The following is an 18,006-nucleotide window of genomic DNA, read 5'->3' on the forward strand; positions in this document are numbered from 1 at the left end:
TCAAGGACTTCACGCGCTCTGGGCATACTCTTTTCCACCTTCTTCCGTTGGAAAAAATATACAAAAGTCTGAAATCACGTACCAACCAACTCAAGAATAGCTCCTTCCCTGCTGCCATCAGACTTTTGAATGGACCTACCTCGCACTAAGTTGATCTTTCTCTACACCCTAGCTACGACTGTAACATTCTGCACTCTCTCCTTTCCTTCTCTATGTACTTTGTATGCTTTATCTGTATAGGGCACAAGAAACTATATATTAAGTTGGTGTTTCTCTACACCCTTGCCATGACTGTAACATTACATTGTACACCCTCTCCTTTCCTTCTCCCCTATGTACACTTTCAACAGTATGCTTTGTCTGTAAAGCGCAACAGAAACAATATTTTTCACAGTATATCAATACAAGTGAGAATAACAAATCAAATCAAAAATCAAAATCAACACGATAAAAACAGATTACATGTTTATTCATTTCACTGCTGTTTGTGAGTCCTGTTTAATGCAAACTGGTATTTGTCTACACAGCAATAGTAAATGCACTTCAAAGATTATTCACTGATTTGAAGGAATGAAAGGCACTACAGAAATGTTTTTTCTTTATTTCTTTGACAATTTATTCGGACCCAATCTACATGTATAGTAAACACACCATATAGAGAATACATAAATCTTTCCTAAATACTGGGAGAATCCTTGCTACAATCAGATTCTGAAATAAAAATTAATCAAATATCAAACTTCATTCGGTTATGTAGTTCAAAATAAACCTGTTGTGAAGTTCTCTAAACTCAATTAATGCACAGTGCACACAATGTAATTACATTTTCAGCCAATGTGAACCCTATATCAATGCAATGATGATGCACAACACTTTTCAGTGTTTTGGACAATGAGCTGCATGATGGCATGTGGCATCCTTGGGGATTAAAGAGTTAGTTAACATTCAACAAAGTTTGAGGTCGATCATATGTCCAATCCTTCCCAGCATATTTCAGGTTGACGGTGAGTGATTCAGTGACCTCTGGTTTTGAAATGGGTTTTGCCACTTCCTCAAAAAAATGATCACATTCAACAGGAATCACTTCCTCATATTTGATCACGACAGATACAGCATCCTCTTCCATCTTCATGTCCACATATGGGTTTATAGCCTTAACAATAAGCATCTGGGAAATAGAAGTTGTAATTTTAATTCATATTTAAAGCATGACTAAACTCCATGCCAATATACAAATCAATTAAGATCCATTAAATTAATAATCGTTAATGCTGCTGAGGTTTACCCTCAATTGTTTAATGACTACACGTATACATTTTAATTGTTACGCTGGGAATTCCAATGTTTTGGGAGTTGGAAATTGGTTAAATCACCCATGGTAGTAACCTCACAATTTGGGATGGAATCCCGATTTGAAATTCTACAAGTTCTGTTGTTAGCTCAGTGGAAAGAATGCCAGTTTAGCAGGACTGAGTTCCATTGTCAGCCCAGTAAAGGCCCCAAAAATCAGCATAAAGCTGGTAGCGTGAATGGCGCCAGTTTTTGCGACCGACGCGATTTTAGGACACCTGGATTTCCGGCACGGTCAGCCTCTTGCAGGAAATGGGTCAGAGGCTGATTAATTTATTTAAATTCATGGAAATAGTCATCTACATGTGTTCAGCGAGCTCAGCACTCAATCATCTGGCCTCGCTTGCCTTTATGGCCTTGCTGGGAGATGTTCTCTCCGCTGAGTAAAGCACCTGCTCCCCATGAATGGGGTACAGCCATGTTGGCCTTGCTGGTGGAACCGGAGGCCATTGAGGCCCCCCACAGCGGGGCCGAGTGCAAGGCGGTGTGCCCCTTGGGCAATGCCAGACTGGCAATGTCACCCTGGCATTGCCAGTGCCAGGGGTGGTGCCAATGGAGGCAGGACTTGTGGGGTGGGGCCAATGGGGCGGCCAGTGGGGAGGGGCCAATGGGGCGGAGCCTGTGGGTCTCTGAGCTTCCGACACAGGTCCAAACCCCTGGCCCTATATGTCATCTTTTAAGACTACATTAGAATGGCGGTTGAAAAATAGGTGACTTAAGGGCCATGGGAATAAGCTTTCGGGGAATTAGCAGCGTAAATATGTGAGGTTACGGGGATAAGACCTGGGTATGATACTCTATCGGAGAGTCGTTGCAGACTCGATGGGCTAAATGGCCTCCTTGTGCACTGTAGTGATTCTACGATTAAGACTGCTGCACATATGGACATTATCATCCAACATGGACTCGTTAAACTGAATGGCCAGATTCCATATTGTAATTTTAATGAAATACTGCAGGTACTACATAGATCTTGTGCCGTTTTCAATTTCTATCTTCTGTAGAGATACATGCAAGATGGATATTTTTGAAACATTTGCCACATGCTGAAGAAATCCTCTTCTGAGATTTTAGGATAAGACCACAGCGTTGAAATCTTACATGAGCCATTGTGCAAAATACTGCAAATGTGTAGTAAAAGTAATATTTTTCTAATATTGCGTTTATAAGACTGAGGAAGGGGAACATGTCTGGAGAATGGGACGTTGGGCACCCAGTTTTTGTGTCAAGCACCTAGAAGTTATGTAACACAATCAGATGTGATGTCGTTACCTAATAGCCGTGAACACAAGGGAGCATCCCTCCAAATCATACCTTTCTTAATACTGTTGGTTAAATTATCAATCAATTTCCCCCTATCATCAACTAGGATTTGGATTGGAACTACTCAGGCTCATTTTCCTGAGGATTTCCAGAGCTAACAGAAATCGGAAATATTCATTCATTCAGTGTGCGTTTGGCTAATTCCTTTGTAACCTCTACTTGTATGATACATAATAACTCACCAAGGATTTTGGCAAGACTAATTCCTTCTTTAGAAGTTTCCAGATCATGCTGGCAACAACGAGCCCCAAAGAAAATGTGATCACAACTAGAAGAATAATTAGAGTTTCTAGAAGACAAAAGAAGAAACAAAATTAAAACATTAACTCAGGCATAATAAACCCCTGAAAGGTGAGATTGGAATTGTACTATTGTTGTGCACAAAATGTGACGCAAAATGCTGCAGCACTCCTGAGAACAATGATATTACTTCAACCTATACCACAGGGCAGAATGCAGTATATCTTCCCTTATGAGCATGGTCAAGAAATTCAGAAATGAACTCCTGAACCTCTACCTAATCTTAGGGTCAAGGGCTTTCTACATATAAAACATTAATTTAATATAAAATATAAAAAGCATCATAAATTGGTACAATTCAAGCATACCAAATCATGTGAAATAAATAACAAAGTGCATTGAGGAGCCGATACAAACGGCAATGTTAGTGGATTCATGCACCTTTATAGCATCAGTAAAATCATTGTTACAGTGGGGTGGCTACAAACTCGCACAAATAAAATTCTGTCCATTGTCTGTGGCATCCAACACAAAGTTCATTGAATTTATTCTGACTCACTTTGGCCATGGCATCGTCTTCAGAGTCTCACTCTAGATCAGATGAGGTGCTTGTAGGTTAGGTGGATTGGCCATAGTAAATGTGTGGGGTTACAACAACTTGCTGTTACTCTGAAATCTTTGCTGGACTCGGGGTTTGATTTGACCCACTTAAGTGTGTATGTATATATTATATTTATATACACACAGATCGCATTTCTGGTGACGATTGCATGATACATGCTTCTCAAAATCAGGTCAGTGGCTGGTCCCTGCTCTCATGGCGTACTTGGTCTTGAGCAACATCTGCAGGAAGGATTCTTCCTTCTTCTATTTTCACACCAGTTTTTTTTCAATACTGATGGCGGGGTTTTCTGGCTGCACTCACCCCGGAACTGGAAAATCCCACCCAAAGTTAATGGACCTTTCCATGGTCCGCCCCTCATCCATTCCGATTCCCATGGCGGGTGGAATGGGAAAATTCACCCCTGAATTCCTCTCTGCAGCTCAGTTATTTGATGGATGAGCAAATGTTACAAATTTTAATTTGAAAGCAGCTTTGTACTTCATTCTTTTTGCTGGAGGACCCATTTCTGTTGGTGACTCGCCATGCCATGTTCTGTTCTGTGTGGGTCTGCCTCACAACCTCTTCACAATGCAGCCCGTGTGACTAAGATACTAAGGTGAGTATAGCATTTCATAGCTGAAAAGGAGATTGAATTATACAGCAAGTATTTGTAAATGCATGATTTTGGTGACAAAGCATTCTTTCTGGTTGTACCACAACTTGGTGTGGCTCCTGCTCTGCCCAAGACTGCAAGGAACTACAAAAGGTCGTGAATGTAGCCCAATCCATCACGTCCCATCCATTGACTCTAAGTCTACATTTCCCGCTGCCTCGGCAAAGCAGCCAACATAATCAAGGACCCCACACAGCCCGGACGTTCTCTCTTCCACCTTCTTCCTTCAGGAAAAAGATACAAAGGTCTGAGGTCACATACCAACCGACTCAAGAACAACTTCTTCCCTGCTGCAGTCAGACTTTTGAATGGACTTACCTTGCATTAAGTTGATCTTTCTCTACACCCTAGCTATGACTGTAGCACTACATTCTGCACTTTCTCATTTCCTTCTCTATGAACGGTATGTTTTGTCTGTATAGCGCGCAAGAAACAATACTTTTCACTGTATGTTAATATATGTGACAATAATGACTCAAATCAAATCAAATCAAATAAATGGGGTATCTTATACACTGGGTTCACTTATACCCTGTGATCTATGATATGTCATCAATTTTATTTTCAGGTCATAATAAAAGTCAGGAGCGTGCATGTGAGATGCAAAAGCTCAAAAACTCAATCGGCGGAATTCTACCGCCTTGTCTACCACGGGAGATGGAGTGGACGAGGTGTGGACAATAGGAAGGTCCGTTGATCTCGGGCGGGATTTTACGGTTTTGGGATGAATGACGCCGTAAAATCCCACCCAATAAGGTGAAGCCTTAAATGAGAGTAGTCACTTTTATCATGAACACTGAGATTCGAGATTAACATGGAAATGGGGCTAGATTTTCCCACAGGCTTTGGGATTCTGACTTTGGGACCAAGTGGGTTTCCTGAGCCTGCATTTACCAGCAGTATGCTGATGTCCCAATCTTCCCAGAGCCAGCCTCCTAATTGGTCACTTTTGTGCTCACAATGCTATTAAGGACGGTGGGTGGCCTCTCAATAGTTCTGATCCAATCAGAGGGCAGGAGCCCCAGCAGCTCAATGTTGAGCGACTGTAGAATCATACAGTCCCTACAGTGCAGAAGGAGGTCATTCGGCCCATCAAGCCTGCACCAACAACAGTCTCACCCAGACCCTATACTCATAACCTCACGTATTTGCCCTACTAACCCCCTTGACACTAAGAGGCAATTTAACATGGCCAATCAACCTAACCTGCACATCTTTGGAGTGTGGGAGGAAAGCGGAACAGCCGGAGGAAACCCACACTTACATGGGGAGAACATGCAGGCTCCACATAGACCCAAGGCTGGAATTGAACCCGGCTCCCTGGCGCTGTGAGGCAGCAGTGCTAACCACTGTGCCAATGTGCCACCCATTAATGGGTGATGCTGAGACAAGTTGGCATTTTTGACATGGAGGTGCCTGTGGAAGTATGTTTTAACACTCGAATCATTAGGGGCGAAGCCATTAGGCCCCTCAACCTACCAAGGTGCATTGTTTATGCCATAGGTATAATCTTCCCTACCTGTGGCTCCATCTTTAGGGTGTGGAGTATCTGGCTCCACCAGCCCCTCCAGCATGTAACAGGGAGACTGCCTCTATAGTGATGGTAGCATGCAGCTACCCTGTCAACAGCAACATGCCAGTGCACCCAACAAATTGTACTTCATTGAGTATGAGATCAGCTTACATGACTACATGCCTCCGTGATGTGTTCAGCCATTCCAGATCTCTGCCTGCCCACTGGAAACTTCCAGAGTGGCGTAATTCATCCTGACACAGCTCTCCCATACTTTCCCAGGAGCCTCTTTCCCCAGCTCCAAGCCCGCTATCAGGGGGCAGGAAAACAATTCAACCTTAAGTCTTTGTCTGATGTCTTTAGCCATTTATACAGACATTTGAATAGCAGCAATTTACTATGCAAGTCTGGATATAATTCCAGTTGTGTTTTATATATCACTGCATTACCTTGCAAATTTAAGGACTGAACCTGGAAACATTTTGTTGTTGACCATTCTGCTTCCATCTTCCATTTCTTTGAACTCACTTGAGCAGTCACACATAAAGTAATTCTTGACTGTGTTATATTAAGCTTCAAGTTTGATTTCCTATTTGAACAAATTTTCTTTGGCTGGAAAATAGTTTAATAAAAGAGTAAGATTACAAAGTATCTTATTTTTATTGATATATATAATTTATAATATGTCTGGGATTAGTTTGACCTTTAGTAGTTGCCACCAAAGGTCAGAATGATCTGCTTCCTTGAGGTATCAGTGTATAGTGGAGAATAATGGCCTCATCCGCTTTGCTCAGTGGTAGAGGTTGTGGGATGAAGATCATGGCCTCATTGAGAGAGTGGCCACTGTGGGGGAGAGAAAAACAAGATAAGGAAGAAGGACAGATAAAGTGTAGGAAAGATAGATGAGAGAAAAAAAAGGCAAACAATAGATCAGAAGGAGAATGGATTAAAATGGGGAAGAATAAACAGGAACAGGTTGTGAATAAAATGTGTGAGCTAAAGGCACAATTTCAACAGGACATAATGGGCAGAAATTATATATGATTAGCAAGGACATGACTTGTGTTAGGCAGGTTGATCAGAAAAGCAAGGAGGCAGTCTTTGTGATGGATAGGATACTGTGTCAAAATGTTCATTTATGGTCGTACAGTAAGGTTGCAAATGGTCTGGTTTCAGCTTCAGACAGTGGTCAGGGAGAGAAATGGACCTTGCTGGTCAACCAGTGACTTCGGTTTTCCCAATATTTATGGTGAAGAAATTAATTTCTGCTCATTCAATACTTGATGTTGAACAAACAGCATGTGCAATTAGAGGCAGTGGAAGAGATAGGAGAGATGGTGGTGAGGTAGAGCTGGATATCATCAGTGAGCATGTAGAAACTAATTATGTACTTCTGGGTGATGTTACTGAGGGGCAACATGTAGATGACAAATGGGTGGCTGTGGAAAGGGTAAATCCTTAGGGAACATTAGACCTACAAATAATTTGTTAAGTCACAATTAGAGTGCTAAGTCCAGTTTTACATGTATTATTTTAGGAATAATACCAAAATTATGAAAAGGGTGCAAGAGAGATTCACCAAGGTGGCAACATTGGCATTAATTATGAAGAGTGACCAGAGAAACTGTCTCCTTACTCATTCAATCTTCTCATAGTCGAAACATTTCATTTGTGCTATGATTCTAATAAATATCTTCTGCACAATTTCTGTGGAATTGACATAATTCTTAAAGAAAACTAAAAATATTTAAGATATTCCAAATTCTGAAATAAACTGGAGAGATATTTCCACTGTTTCATGAGCCTGTAACCAACAGGACATAAATTTCGGTTAATCAACAATAAGGTTAAGTGCAAGGTTGAGAGTTTTAAAAAATGCAATTTAAGAACATGGAATACTCAAGAGCACTGGCAGCAGAATAAGGTTTTTAAAAGGATGAGGATAAGTATTTGAATAACATTTTTGAAAGAAGATTGGGAAAGGGTGGGAGTAAGGGACTTAATGAATAGCTTCAGAACAACCCATTCTAAACTGTAAAGTTTTATAATTCCTTGGAACAAAATAAGAAGCACAACTAAATAAGGATGAATTGTTTGTACATGATCAGTGAAGTTACGTCAGCAAGTATTAATAGCAGTTAATTGTTCGAGTGTACATACCAATTCATGAGGTCCTTTCTGCTCAACACAAATATTACATCTAAAGTCACGGTCTACTTTCCGGCCAGTCACTGTAATCAGGTTCGGAACAACAGGGTATATACATCTCAAAAATATTTGTTGTCCACGGACCTTAATGTCGACAGTGGGAGCACCTAATGTGGCTGTGAAAACATAGAAACAATACGCAATTAAATTACATTAAATTCATATAGGAAAGAAGTTATTTTTCACAATAATTAGCAGATCAATGCTTCATGTGTTTGTGTGACGCATTTTGTATCTTATCTAAAGTTGGCATTGACTTTCTAAAAATAATGGGATTAATGCCTCAGTTAAATTAGTGAGTTCACCAGGGTGCCATGCTGCCCAATGTGTCACAGTAAGAGTTTTAACAACACCAGGTTAAAGTCCAACAGGTTTATTTGGTAGCAAATACCATTAGCTTTCGGAGCGCTGATCCTTCGTCAGATGGAGTGGAAATCTGCTCTCAAACAGGGCACAGAGACACAAAATCAAGTTACAGAATACTGATTAGAATGCGAATATCGACAGCCAACCAGGTCTTAAAGATACAGACAATGTGGGGAGGCCTTCCTTGTCGAGCCTGAGGGAGATGCACCACTCACTGACCCATAAGGAACTCAACCTGAAGCAAATTGTCTGTATCCACTGTCTGGATCTTTAAGATCTGGTTGGCTGTCGATATTCGCATTCTAATCAGTATTCTGTAACTTGATTTTGTGTCTCTGTGCCCTGTTTGAGAGCAGATTTCCACTCCATCTGACGAAGGATCAGCGCTCCGAAAGCTAATGGTATTTGCCACCAAATAAACCTGTTGGACTTTAACCTGGTGTTGTTAAAACTCTTACTGTGTTTACCCCAGTCCAACGCCGGCATCTCCACATCATGCCCAATGTGTCAGGCAGATTTTTCTACAACTTAGATATTTGCAGTTGAGCAACAAATTCTTAAAACTATATTCCATAGAATCCCTGCAGTGCAGAAAGAGGCCATTCAGCCTATTGAGTCTGCACCAACTCTCTGAAAGAGCATCCAACCCAAGCATATCCCCTCCTCCCTATCCCCGTGACCCCCTGCATTTACCATGGCTAATCCTAACCTACACATTCCTGGACATTAAGGGACAATTTACCATGGCCAATCCACCTAACCTGCACATCTTTGGAGTGCGGGAGGAAATGAGAGCACCCGGAGGAAACCCATGCAGACATGAGGAGAATGTGCAAACTCCACACAGTCACCTGAGGCCGGAATTGAACCCGGGTCCCTGGCGCTGTGAGACAGCAGCGCTAACCACTGTCCCACTGTGCCAATCCAATATTGATCTTAATGATGCAGTCTCACTTAAATAAATGTTCTTGACTAGACACTCAGCCACAACAGACCAGTGAATGAGTTTGAGAACTTGGCTGGGAAAGACACTGTTGTGGATTTGTGGGAGTAGGCCCCAGCAGTCAAATCCTGGAACTCATTCGCTAACTTCACTGTGGATGTCCAAGAGCTCAAGAAGGCAGCTCACCACCACTCAATCAATGGTAATAAAGGGATGGTTAATAAATCCTGGCCTTGCTGGTGATGCCCACGTTCTGTGAATGGATGAAAAAAGTCAGAAGTGGATGCAATCAGGGCAAATCTGGGTTGGGAGGCCTTCCATGTCGAGCCTGAGGGAGATGCACCATTCACTGAACCGTAAGGAACTCAACCTGAAGCAAATCTTTTAAACTTATTTTACTTCAGTTAGCAATCAGGCTAGTCAGCTGCTCACCTTGTGCTTCTGCTTCTGAGCTGCAGGCTGTGTGGTTCTCTCCCCAAGGGAAGTTAACGCTGTTGTTCTGATGATGTCATTTGACCTTGACCTCTGTGTATTGACTAGGCCTCAATCTGTCTTTAGTGGAAGCCTTACCAATGGTTTGACTTGCTGTCATAAAAATGACGCCGGCTGGGAATGAGATGGGTTAGAGCCGGGAGATAGAGTTTTTGGGTGGGTTGGGGAGTGTATAAAGTGTGATGCCATGGTATCACAATTCTATGACATAGATTGAATGGGCCAGAGAGTCTTTTGTTGTCTGTCATTGTAGAATGGAATGACAAGAGCAATTCAGCTAGTCCCACACCTCTGCCTTTTTGTATGTTTGTAGATTTATTTGAAAGTAGCTTTATCTTAGAATCATAGAATCCCTACAGTGCAGAAGGAGGCCATTTGGCCCATCGAGTCTGCACCACCAACAACCCCACCCAGCTCCTAACCCTGTAACCCCACGTATTTACCCTGCTAATCCCCCTGACACTAGTGTCAATTTAGCATGGCCAATGCACCTAACCAGCTCATCTTTGGACTGTGGGAGGAAACCGGAGAACCCGGAGGAAACCCACGCAGACACGGGGAGAACGTGCAAACTCCACACAGACAGTGACCTGAGGCTAGAATTGAACCCGGGTCCCTGGCGCTGTGAGGCAGCAGTGCTAACCACTGTGTCACCGTGCCGCCCTTGTTACAATTCATAGCAATGCCATCCATATTTTCTTACACATATTTATAAATCTCAATCTCCGACAGACAAAATCAACTTACCATTCTGTTTAAAACTGAATCTCTCTGTGAAAGTGAATTGCGACTGATGAAGCTGTGTAATTGCTTTGATTTTTGTATAATAGGAATTTGATGCAGTAAGGTTCACGCTGAAAGCTTTGGTAACATCACAATGATGCAAAGCAATGTTTGAACATGGTGGGAACAGCTGCCAATGCCCAGTTCTATCAATTAAAAAACAGGAATAGAAATCCAGTTCAGCTTATGGTGTTCCAAATTATTTGAAATGATTTTAATCAGTTAAAAATCAAAATATATACACACAGGTAATCCTTGAAATAGACAGTAAAGTTTGCTTTTTCAGGTGTCTCATTTACATAAGCCCATGTTAAGATAGTCTTAAAGTTGTGAGATATCAAAGAGAGGTTCACCGGACAAGGAAGTTGATAACCTGCAAAATAAATAATATTTAAATGTAAGAACAATGGAGGAATCCAGATTCACAAGAAACACTGCAAGCTTTCCTTTAGTGTTACAGATTCATTACCGTCTACCAGGACGTGTTGACATTCTGTTGATTCATTCAAAGGAAGAAATATGTGACTTGGTTTAAGCAAATTTGAGACCAATATGTCTGAATAATTTCCCAGTCATGGTGCTTTTTATTTCACAAACAGTTAAATTGCTCTCAAGTCCAAACAAGAACATTGGCGGAATTGTCCCCAAAAAACACTGTCGTAGCAGCGGTAATACCAGAGCAATCCGCACTGGTCCATCAGGCGTGCTCTGGACTGCAATCGTCCCACAACTTTTTGAAGAGTGGTGAGTTGCATACTGGTACATGGGACGGGGGCTAAACAGGCCAGTGAGACCGGCTGTAGGGCACCCGGGTGCCGTTTCACAAGGGCGCCCCAATCTCACAGTGCACTGGGAGATCCCGTCCCTCCCCCCATGGACACTGGGACCCACCACCATTAGCTGCATTTTATCCCACTCCCTCCCCAACATGGGCCGCTGGCATTGGAGCCCTCCCAATGTGTGTCCCCCACCTGACTCCTGACATGCCCCCATCATGACCCCTGACATGCCCTCATCATGACCCCCAACATGCCCACGTCATGATCCCTGACATGCCCCCATCATGACCCCTGAAATTCCCTCCCATCATGGCCCCCGACATGCCCTCATCATGACCCCCAACATGCCCCCATCATGACCCCTGAAATTCCCTCCCATCATGACCCCCAACATGCCCCCATCATGACCCCTGACATTCCTTCCCATCATGACCATCACATGGCACCATGAGGAAGCACGAGAATAAATTTTATAAAAGGGATATGTAGCACCTGGTGAAAAATTGTGTTATTTAAAAGAAGCTTGGTATAAAGAACATAATATAAAATCATGTCTAAATAAAACAATGGAAATGCCTTCATCAGTTGTGATGTAAGGTCATCAACCTGAAATGTTAACTCTGTTCTCTCTCCACAGATCCTGCTTGAACCACTGAGTATTTCCAGCATTTTCTGTTTTTATTTCAAATTTCTAGCATCCACAGTAGTTTGCTTTGGAATGAAATTTAATTTCCTTTTTCTCTTTTTCTCGTAATGTGTGCACTGAAGCACTTTATTACTAATTATGATAACGCCAAAACTCTATAATTACATATTGCTAACATTTTCACTCAGTGCTTGACATGGTCAAGTTGGCGTTAATATGTCTGCAATTTATTGTTTAAAATTCTACTTGAGAATTGCCTCAGGAATTTTTCCAATTAGCAACCATGATTTCAGAGGAACCTTGACAGAATATCTCTTCACACATCGACCTAGAGGTCCCCCCAATCCTGTCATTATTCCATGGTAGTAAATCAGACAAATTCCTGAATAAGTTCCCAGTGACTCTCTTTGATAAGTTGTGATACTCCTCTCACTATAAAACAAGGTATGTCACCATCAGCAATGCAACTGGAGCTCCATTAGAGTCATAGAGTAATATAGCATGGAAACAGGCCCTTCAGCCAAACCAATCCATGCTGCCCTCCCAGCTAGTCCCAATTGCCCATGTTTGGCCCATATCCCTCTAATTGTTTCCCATCCACGTACTTATCCAAATGCTTTTTAAATGTCGCTATTGCATCTGCCTCAATCACTTTCTCTGGCAGCTCATTCCATATACAACCACCCTCTGCATGAAGAAGTTGCCCCTCAGGTCCCTTTTAATTCTTTCCATTCTCACCTTAAACCTATGCTCTCTAGTTTTCAATTCCCCTTCCCTGGCAAAAAGAATATGGTAAGAAGTTTAACAACACCAGGTTAAAGTCCAACAGGTTTATTTGGTAGCAAAAGCCACACAAGCTTTCGAGGCTCTGAGCCCCTTCTTCAGGTGAGTGGGAATTCTGTTCACAAACAGAACTTATAAAGACACAGACTCAATTTACATGAATAATGGTTGGAATGCGAATACTTACAACTAATCTGATATTCGGGTAAGCGTTCTCCAAGGCGGCCTTCGCGACACACGACAGCGCAGAGTCGCTGAGCAGAAACTGATAGCCAAGTTCCGCACACACAAGGACGGCCTCAACCGGGATATTGGGTTTATGTCACACTATTTGTAACTCCCACAGTTGCGTGGACCTGCAGAGTTTCACTGGCTGTCTTGTCTGGAGAGAATACACATCTTTTTAGCCTGTCTTGATGCTCTCTCCACTCCCATTGTTTTGTTTCTTAAAGACTGGATTAGTTGTAAGTATTCGCATTCCAACCATTATTCATGTAAATTGAGTCTGTGTCTTTATAAGTTCTGTTTGTGAACAGAATTCCCACTCACCTGAAGAAGGGGCTCAGAGCCTCGAAAGCTTGTGTGGCTTTTGCTACCAAATAAACCTGTTGGACTTTAACCTGGTGTTGTTAAACTTCTTACTGTGTTTACCCCAGTCCAACGCCGGCATCTCCACAAAAAGAATATGGGCAGGTTTTTACGGCCTCGCTTGTCCCAAGACCGTAAAGTCCCCACTCCCCCCCCCCCCCCCCCCCCGAGGTCAATGGACCTTTCCATGCTCCGCCCCTCACCGGCTTCAATTCCCGTGGTGGGCGGGACAGTAAAATTCCAGCCTATGTGCGTTCATCCTATCTATGCCCCTCATAATTTTATTCACCTCAACAAGGTCACCCCTCATTCTCCCATATTCCAAGGAATAAAGTCCTAGCCTGGCCAATTCCTCCCTATAACTCAGGCCCACTAGTCCTGGCAACATCCTCGTAAATCTTCTTTGCACTCTCTCCAGTATATCAATGTCGTTCGTATAACAGGGTGACCAAAACTGTACACAATACTCCAAGTGCGGCCTCGCCAACGACTAATACAACTGTAACATAAGTAATGTAAAAACACACAGCAAAAACAAAACAGCCTGGGTCTGTGGCGGGAGGAACTTAAAAACAATTACAATCATCAGGGAAGGGGTACTGAGAAAACTATTAAAGACTAGAAGTTGACAAGTCCCCAGGACCTGGTGCCTTGCATACTGGGGTCTTAAAAGAAGTGGCTGAAAGATGGTGGAGGTGTAGGTTATAATCTTCCATAATAGATGATCTGGAGGAGGGGACTGAATCTAGGGTATTCAAGTTTGCTGATGACATGAAGGTGAGTGGGAAAGCGAATTGCGTGGAGGACGCGGAAAGTCTGCAGAGAGATTTGGATAGGCTGAGCGAGTGGGCGAGGTTCTGGCAGATGGAATATAACGTTAGCAAATGTGAGGTTATCCACTTTGGAAGAAATAATAGTAAATTGGAATATTATTTAAATGGAGAAAAATTACATCGTGCGACTGTGCAGAGGGACCTGGGGGTCCTTGTGCACGAATCGCAAAAACTCAGTCTGCAGGTGCAGCAGGTGATCAAGAAGGCGAATGGAATGTTGGCCTTTATCGCGAGGGGGATAGAATATAAAAGCAGGGAGGTCTTGCTGCAACTGTACAAGGCACTGGTGAGGCCGCAACTGGAGTAGTGTGTGCAGTTTTGGTCCCCTTATCTGCGAAAGGATATATTGGCCTTGGAGGGAGTGCAGAGAAGGTTCACCAGGTTGATACCGGAGATGAGGGGTGTAGTTTATGAGGAGAGATTAAACAGATTGGGTCTGTACTCGTTGGAGTTTAGAAGGATGAGGGGTGATCTTATAGAGACATATAAGATAATGAAGGGGCTGGATAGGGTAGAGGTGGAGAGATTCTTTCCACTTAGAAGGGAAACCAGAACTAGAGGGCACAGCCTCAAAATAAGTGGGGGCCGGTTCAGAACAGAGTTGAGGGGGATCTTCTTCTCTCAGAGGGTGGTGAATCTCTGGAATTCTCTGCCCATTGAAGTGGTGAAGGCTTCCTCGTTGAATATGTTTAAATCACGGGTAGATAGTTTTCTGATCGATAAGGGAATTAGGGGTTATGGGGAGCAGGCGGGTAAGTGGAACAGATTCGCTTCAGATCAGCCATGATCTTGTTGAATGGCGGGGCAGGCTCGAAGGGCCAGATGGCCTACTCCTGCTCCTATTTCTTATGTTCTTATGTTCTTATAATTGCTTAGATTTTGGAAAGCTCCCAGCAGATTGGAAAATAGCAAATGTAACAGCTTTATTCAAAACAGTAGGGAGACAGAAAGCAGGAGGCTATAGGTCTGTTAACTTCACATCCGTTATAGGAAAATTGTTATAATTAAGGAGATTACAGTGGGATACTTAGAAAATCCTAAGGGATCAGACAGCATCAATATGGTTTTGTGAAAGGGAAATCATGTTTAACACTAATTTATCAGAGATTTTAGGACGTAACAAGCAAAGTGGATGAAGGGGAACCTTTAGATGTGGTGTACTTGGATTTCCAAAAGGCACTTGATAAGGTGCTGCATCAAAGATTACTTCATACAATATGTAGGGGATGAAGGATTGGTTAGCTAACAGAAAATAGTGGGATAAATGGATAATTTTCGGGTTGGCAAGCTGTACCCACTGGAGCACCACAGGGATCAGTGCTGGGGCTTCAGCTATTTATAATCTATATCAATCATTTGAATGAGGGGCCAAATGTCTGATAGCAAAATTTGCTGATGAAACAAAGATGGCTAGTGGGTTATGAAGAGGACAGAAATCTGAAATGGGATTTTAAAAAATTTGTTTATGGGATAGGGGTGTCACTGGCTACGCCAGCATTTTTTGCCCATCCCTAATTGCCCTTGAGAAGGTTGTGGTAAGCTGCAGTCACTGTGGTGTTCTGGGTGTACAGTTCATGAATCTCAAAAAGACGGTATGCAGGAACAGCATGTGATTAGGCAAATGGACTTGGTGTATATTGCAAGGAGAATCCAGTTTTTAAGTAGGGATGTTTTGTTACAGTCGTACAGGGTTTGGTTAAGCCACATCTGGAGTACTGTGTACAGTTTTGGCCTCTTTACTTAAGAAAGGATATACTTGCAACTGAGTCCTGGGATGAAAGAGTGAACTTATGAGAAAAGTTTGAACAGGCCGGGCCTGTATCCATCAGAGCTTAGAAGAATGAGAGGTGATCCTATTGAAACATATAAAATACTGAGGGGACTTGACAGGGTGGATGTCGAGAAGATGATTCCCATTGTGGGAGAGACTGGAACTAGGGGGACAAAGTTTAAAAATTGTGAGGGTCTCCCATTTAAGATGGAGATGAGAAGAATTCTTTACTCTCAGTGGCTTGTTAGTATGTGGGATTCTCTTCCCTAGGGAATACTGGAGGCTGGGACACTGAATTAAGGCTGAGTTGGATAGATCCTTGACTGACAAGGACGTCCAAGGTTAGACAGGTGGACAGGAAAGTAGAGTCAAGCCAACAATCGGATCATTCATGATCTTATCAAATGGCAGAACAGGCTCAAGGAAAGAACAGCCTACTCCTGCTCTTAATTCATATGATTGTATGAATGATCGTTTGAGTTCAAATAGTTAGGTTTGCAAGGAAGGCGCCGTATATTCAGGAGAAACATTCGTATTAATCATTTTATCCTTCTTTGCACTGCACAGTACAGCACCCTTATCTGTAAGAAATTTTCCAGAATCAGATTTGGAACCAAAACAAAAGAAAGATATTTTGCTTTTGTGTTTGTTTTGTTTGATAACATATTGACTTAAGAATTTGGATTTCACAAAGAGCTAATTGAGCAACAGTGCTCCTAATCTCTGCCAAATACTAGTTAAGACAGATCTTATGGTTGGAAATTCCCACTCTTTTGAGTTTAAACAAGTAAACTAAATTAAATAAACAGAGGGACAAAGCAAGAAGGGCAGCCCCTTAAAGGGAAACTGCCCAAAATAGAAACAGATTACAAATGTAACTTCAAACATTAAGCCAAAAGGTGATTAAAGGGGTTGTTAAGGCACCCTGCCCTTGTAGTGCCCAACAAGTACGGAAGGCCTTGATGGTGCCCATGGACACTGCATGCTCCCTCTCCAGGAACATCCAGCCATGAATATAGCCGCAGTAGAGGGGCAGACAGTCAGGTTGGATGACCCCCTCTATCACCCATTGCTTGGACCTGTTGATAGCAAGTTTGGCCAGGCCCAGAAGCAGGTTCACGAAGAGGTCCTCCTCCTTCCCCGCCCTTCTCCACACCGGGTGCCCGGTTGGAAATTCCAAATTTCCAAAATATCTGACTGGTTACTGTCCAGGTAATTAGCATGAAAATATTCACCCTGGCTCTTCATCAATACAGATGTATGTATGTTGGCTGCCAAGATGGAATTTCTGCCTATTTTTGTTAGGTCCATCATAGGGGAAGATGCAGGATATAAAGCTGCCACAGAGATGCATCCTTAACTCCATCCGATCTTCCTGCCTTGGCCTCATTTCAGCATTGGTAATGAACAGAGTTTCTGCTAAGCTGCACCCATGTGTGACCTCGCAGCAGCCCGGTGGCACTGACCTTGTTCCATGTGAATACAGTGTGCTCACAACCACAGAAAAAGGCATCTTGGCTGCTTCCAGGATACCAGCTCTGAGCATGGTCACACACCAACTGGATGTTGAGGGAGTGGAACCTGTTCCTTTTGTAGCACAGCTCTGAATGTAGAGATATGTGTGCAGTCAACTGCACCCTGCACCATGGGGAAGCCCACAATTCTGGTGAAGCCATGTGCTCACTCTATCTGCTTCTCCTGGGGGCGGTGGGGGTGGGGTGGGGGTGGGGAGAAGAGGATGAAATGCAATGTAATGAAAATGTAAATGTCCCTTTGCAAACAGAGCCTCAGTGACCTCAGTTATGCAACTGCGGACAGCAAATTTGGAGATGAAAGAAATATTGGCTGGAGATTTCCCCGTCCCACCCACCGTGGGATTCATAGTGAGCGGGACAGATAATTCAGTGGAACATTTAAAGGTCCATTGAGCCAGAATGGGAATTTCCCATCTGGAAAATCCTGCCCATTCTCTCTGCAGCCAGAATGGAGGCTGATGCAAAAGATTCAGTGCCCCGGCCATCTTTACACCCATTGGCAACATTGTCCTCACCACACTTTGAGGCTGCTGTTCAGACTCCAATGACTTAACACTTTTCAGTGAGCACTTGCTG

The 18,006-nt window shown here is 42.9% G+C and overlaps 1 protein-coding gene across 2 annotated transcripts in view; it reads right to left on the reverse strand.

Annotated features, from left to right (window-relative positions):
* Positions 1–452: 452 nt before the first annotated feature.
* LOC144493531 (uncharacterized) overlaps positions 453–18,006 on the reverse strand; it is a 60,316-nt gene continuing 42,762 nt past the window's right edge. The window contains exons 2-7 of one of the 2 annotated variants that reach the window (XM_078212584.1): positions 10,742–10,868; positions 10,460–10,641; positions 7,864–8,027; positions 6,153–6,315; positions 2,856–2,962; positions 453–1,168 (exon numbers count right to left, since the gene is read on the reverse strand). In XM_078212584.1, the coding sequence (XP_078068710.1) occupies positions 935–1,168; positions 2,856–2,962; positions 6,153–6,315; positions 7,864–8,027; positions 10,460–10,641; positions 10,742–10,868 (977 nt within the window). In that variant the 3' untranslated portion in view covers positions 453–934. The remainder of the gene's footprint in view (positions 1,169–2,855; positions 2,963–6,152; positions 6,316–7,863; positions 8,028–10,459; positions 10,642–10,741; positions 10,869–18,006) is intronic. The other variant, XM_078212585.1, reaches the window with a different exon arrangement.

Source organism: Mustelus asterias, chromosome 5 (genome assembly GCF_964213995.1).
Source record: "Mustelus asterias chromosome 5, sMusAst1.hap1.1, whole genome shotgun sequence".
Lineage (NCBI taxonomy): Eukaryota > Metazoa > Chordata > Chondrichthyes > Carcharhiniformes > Triakidae > Mustelus > Mustelus asterias.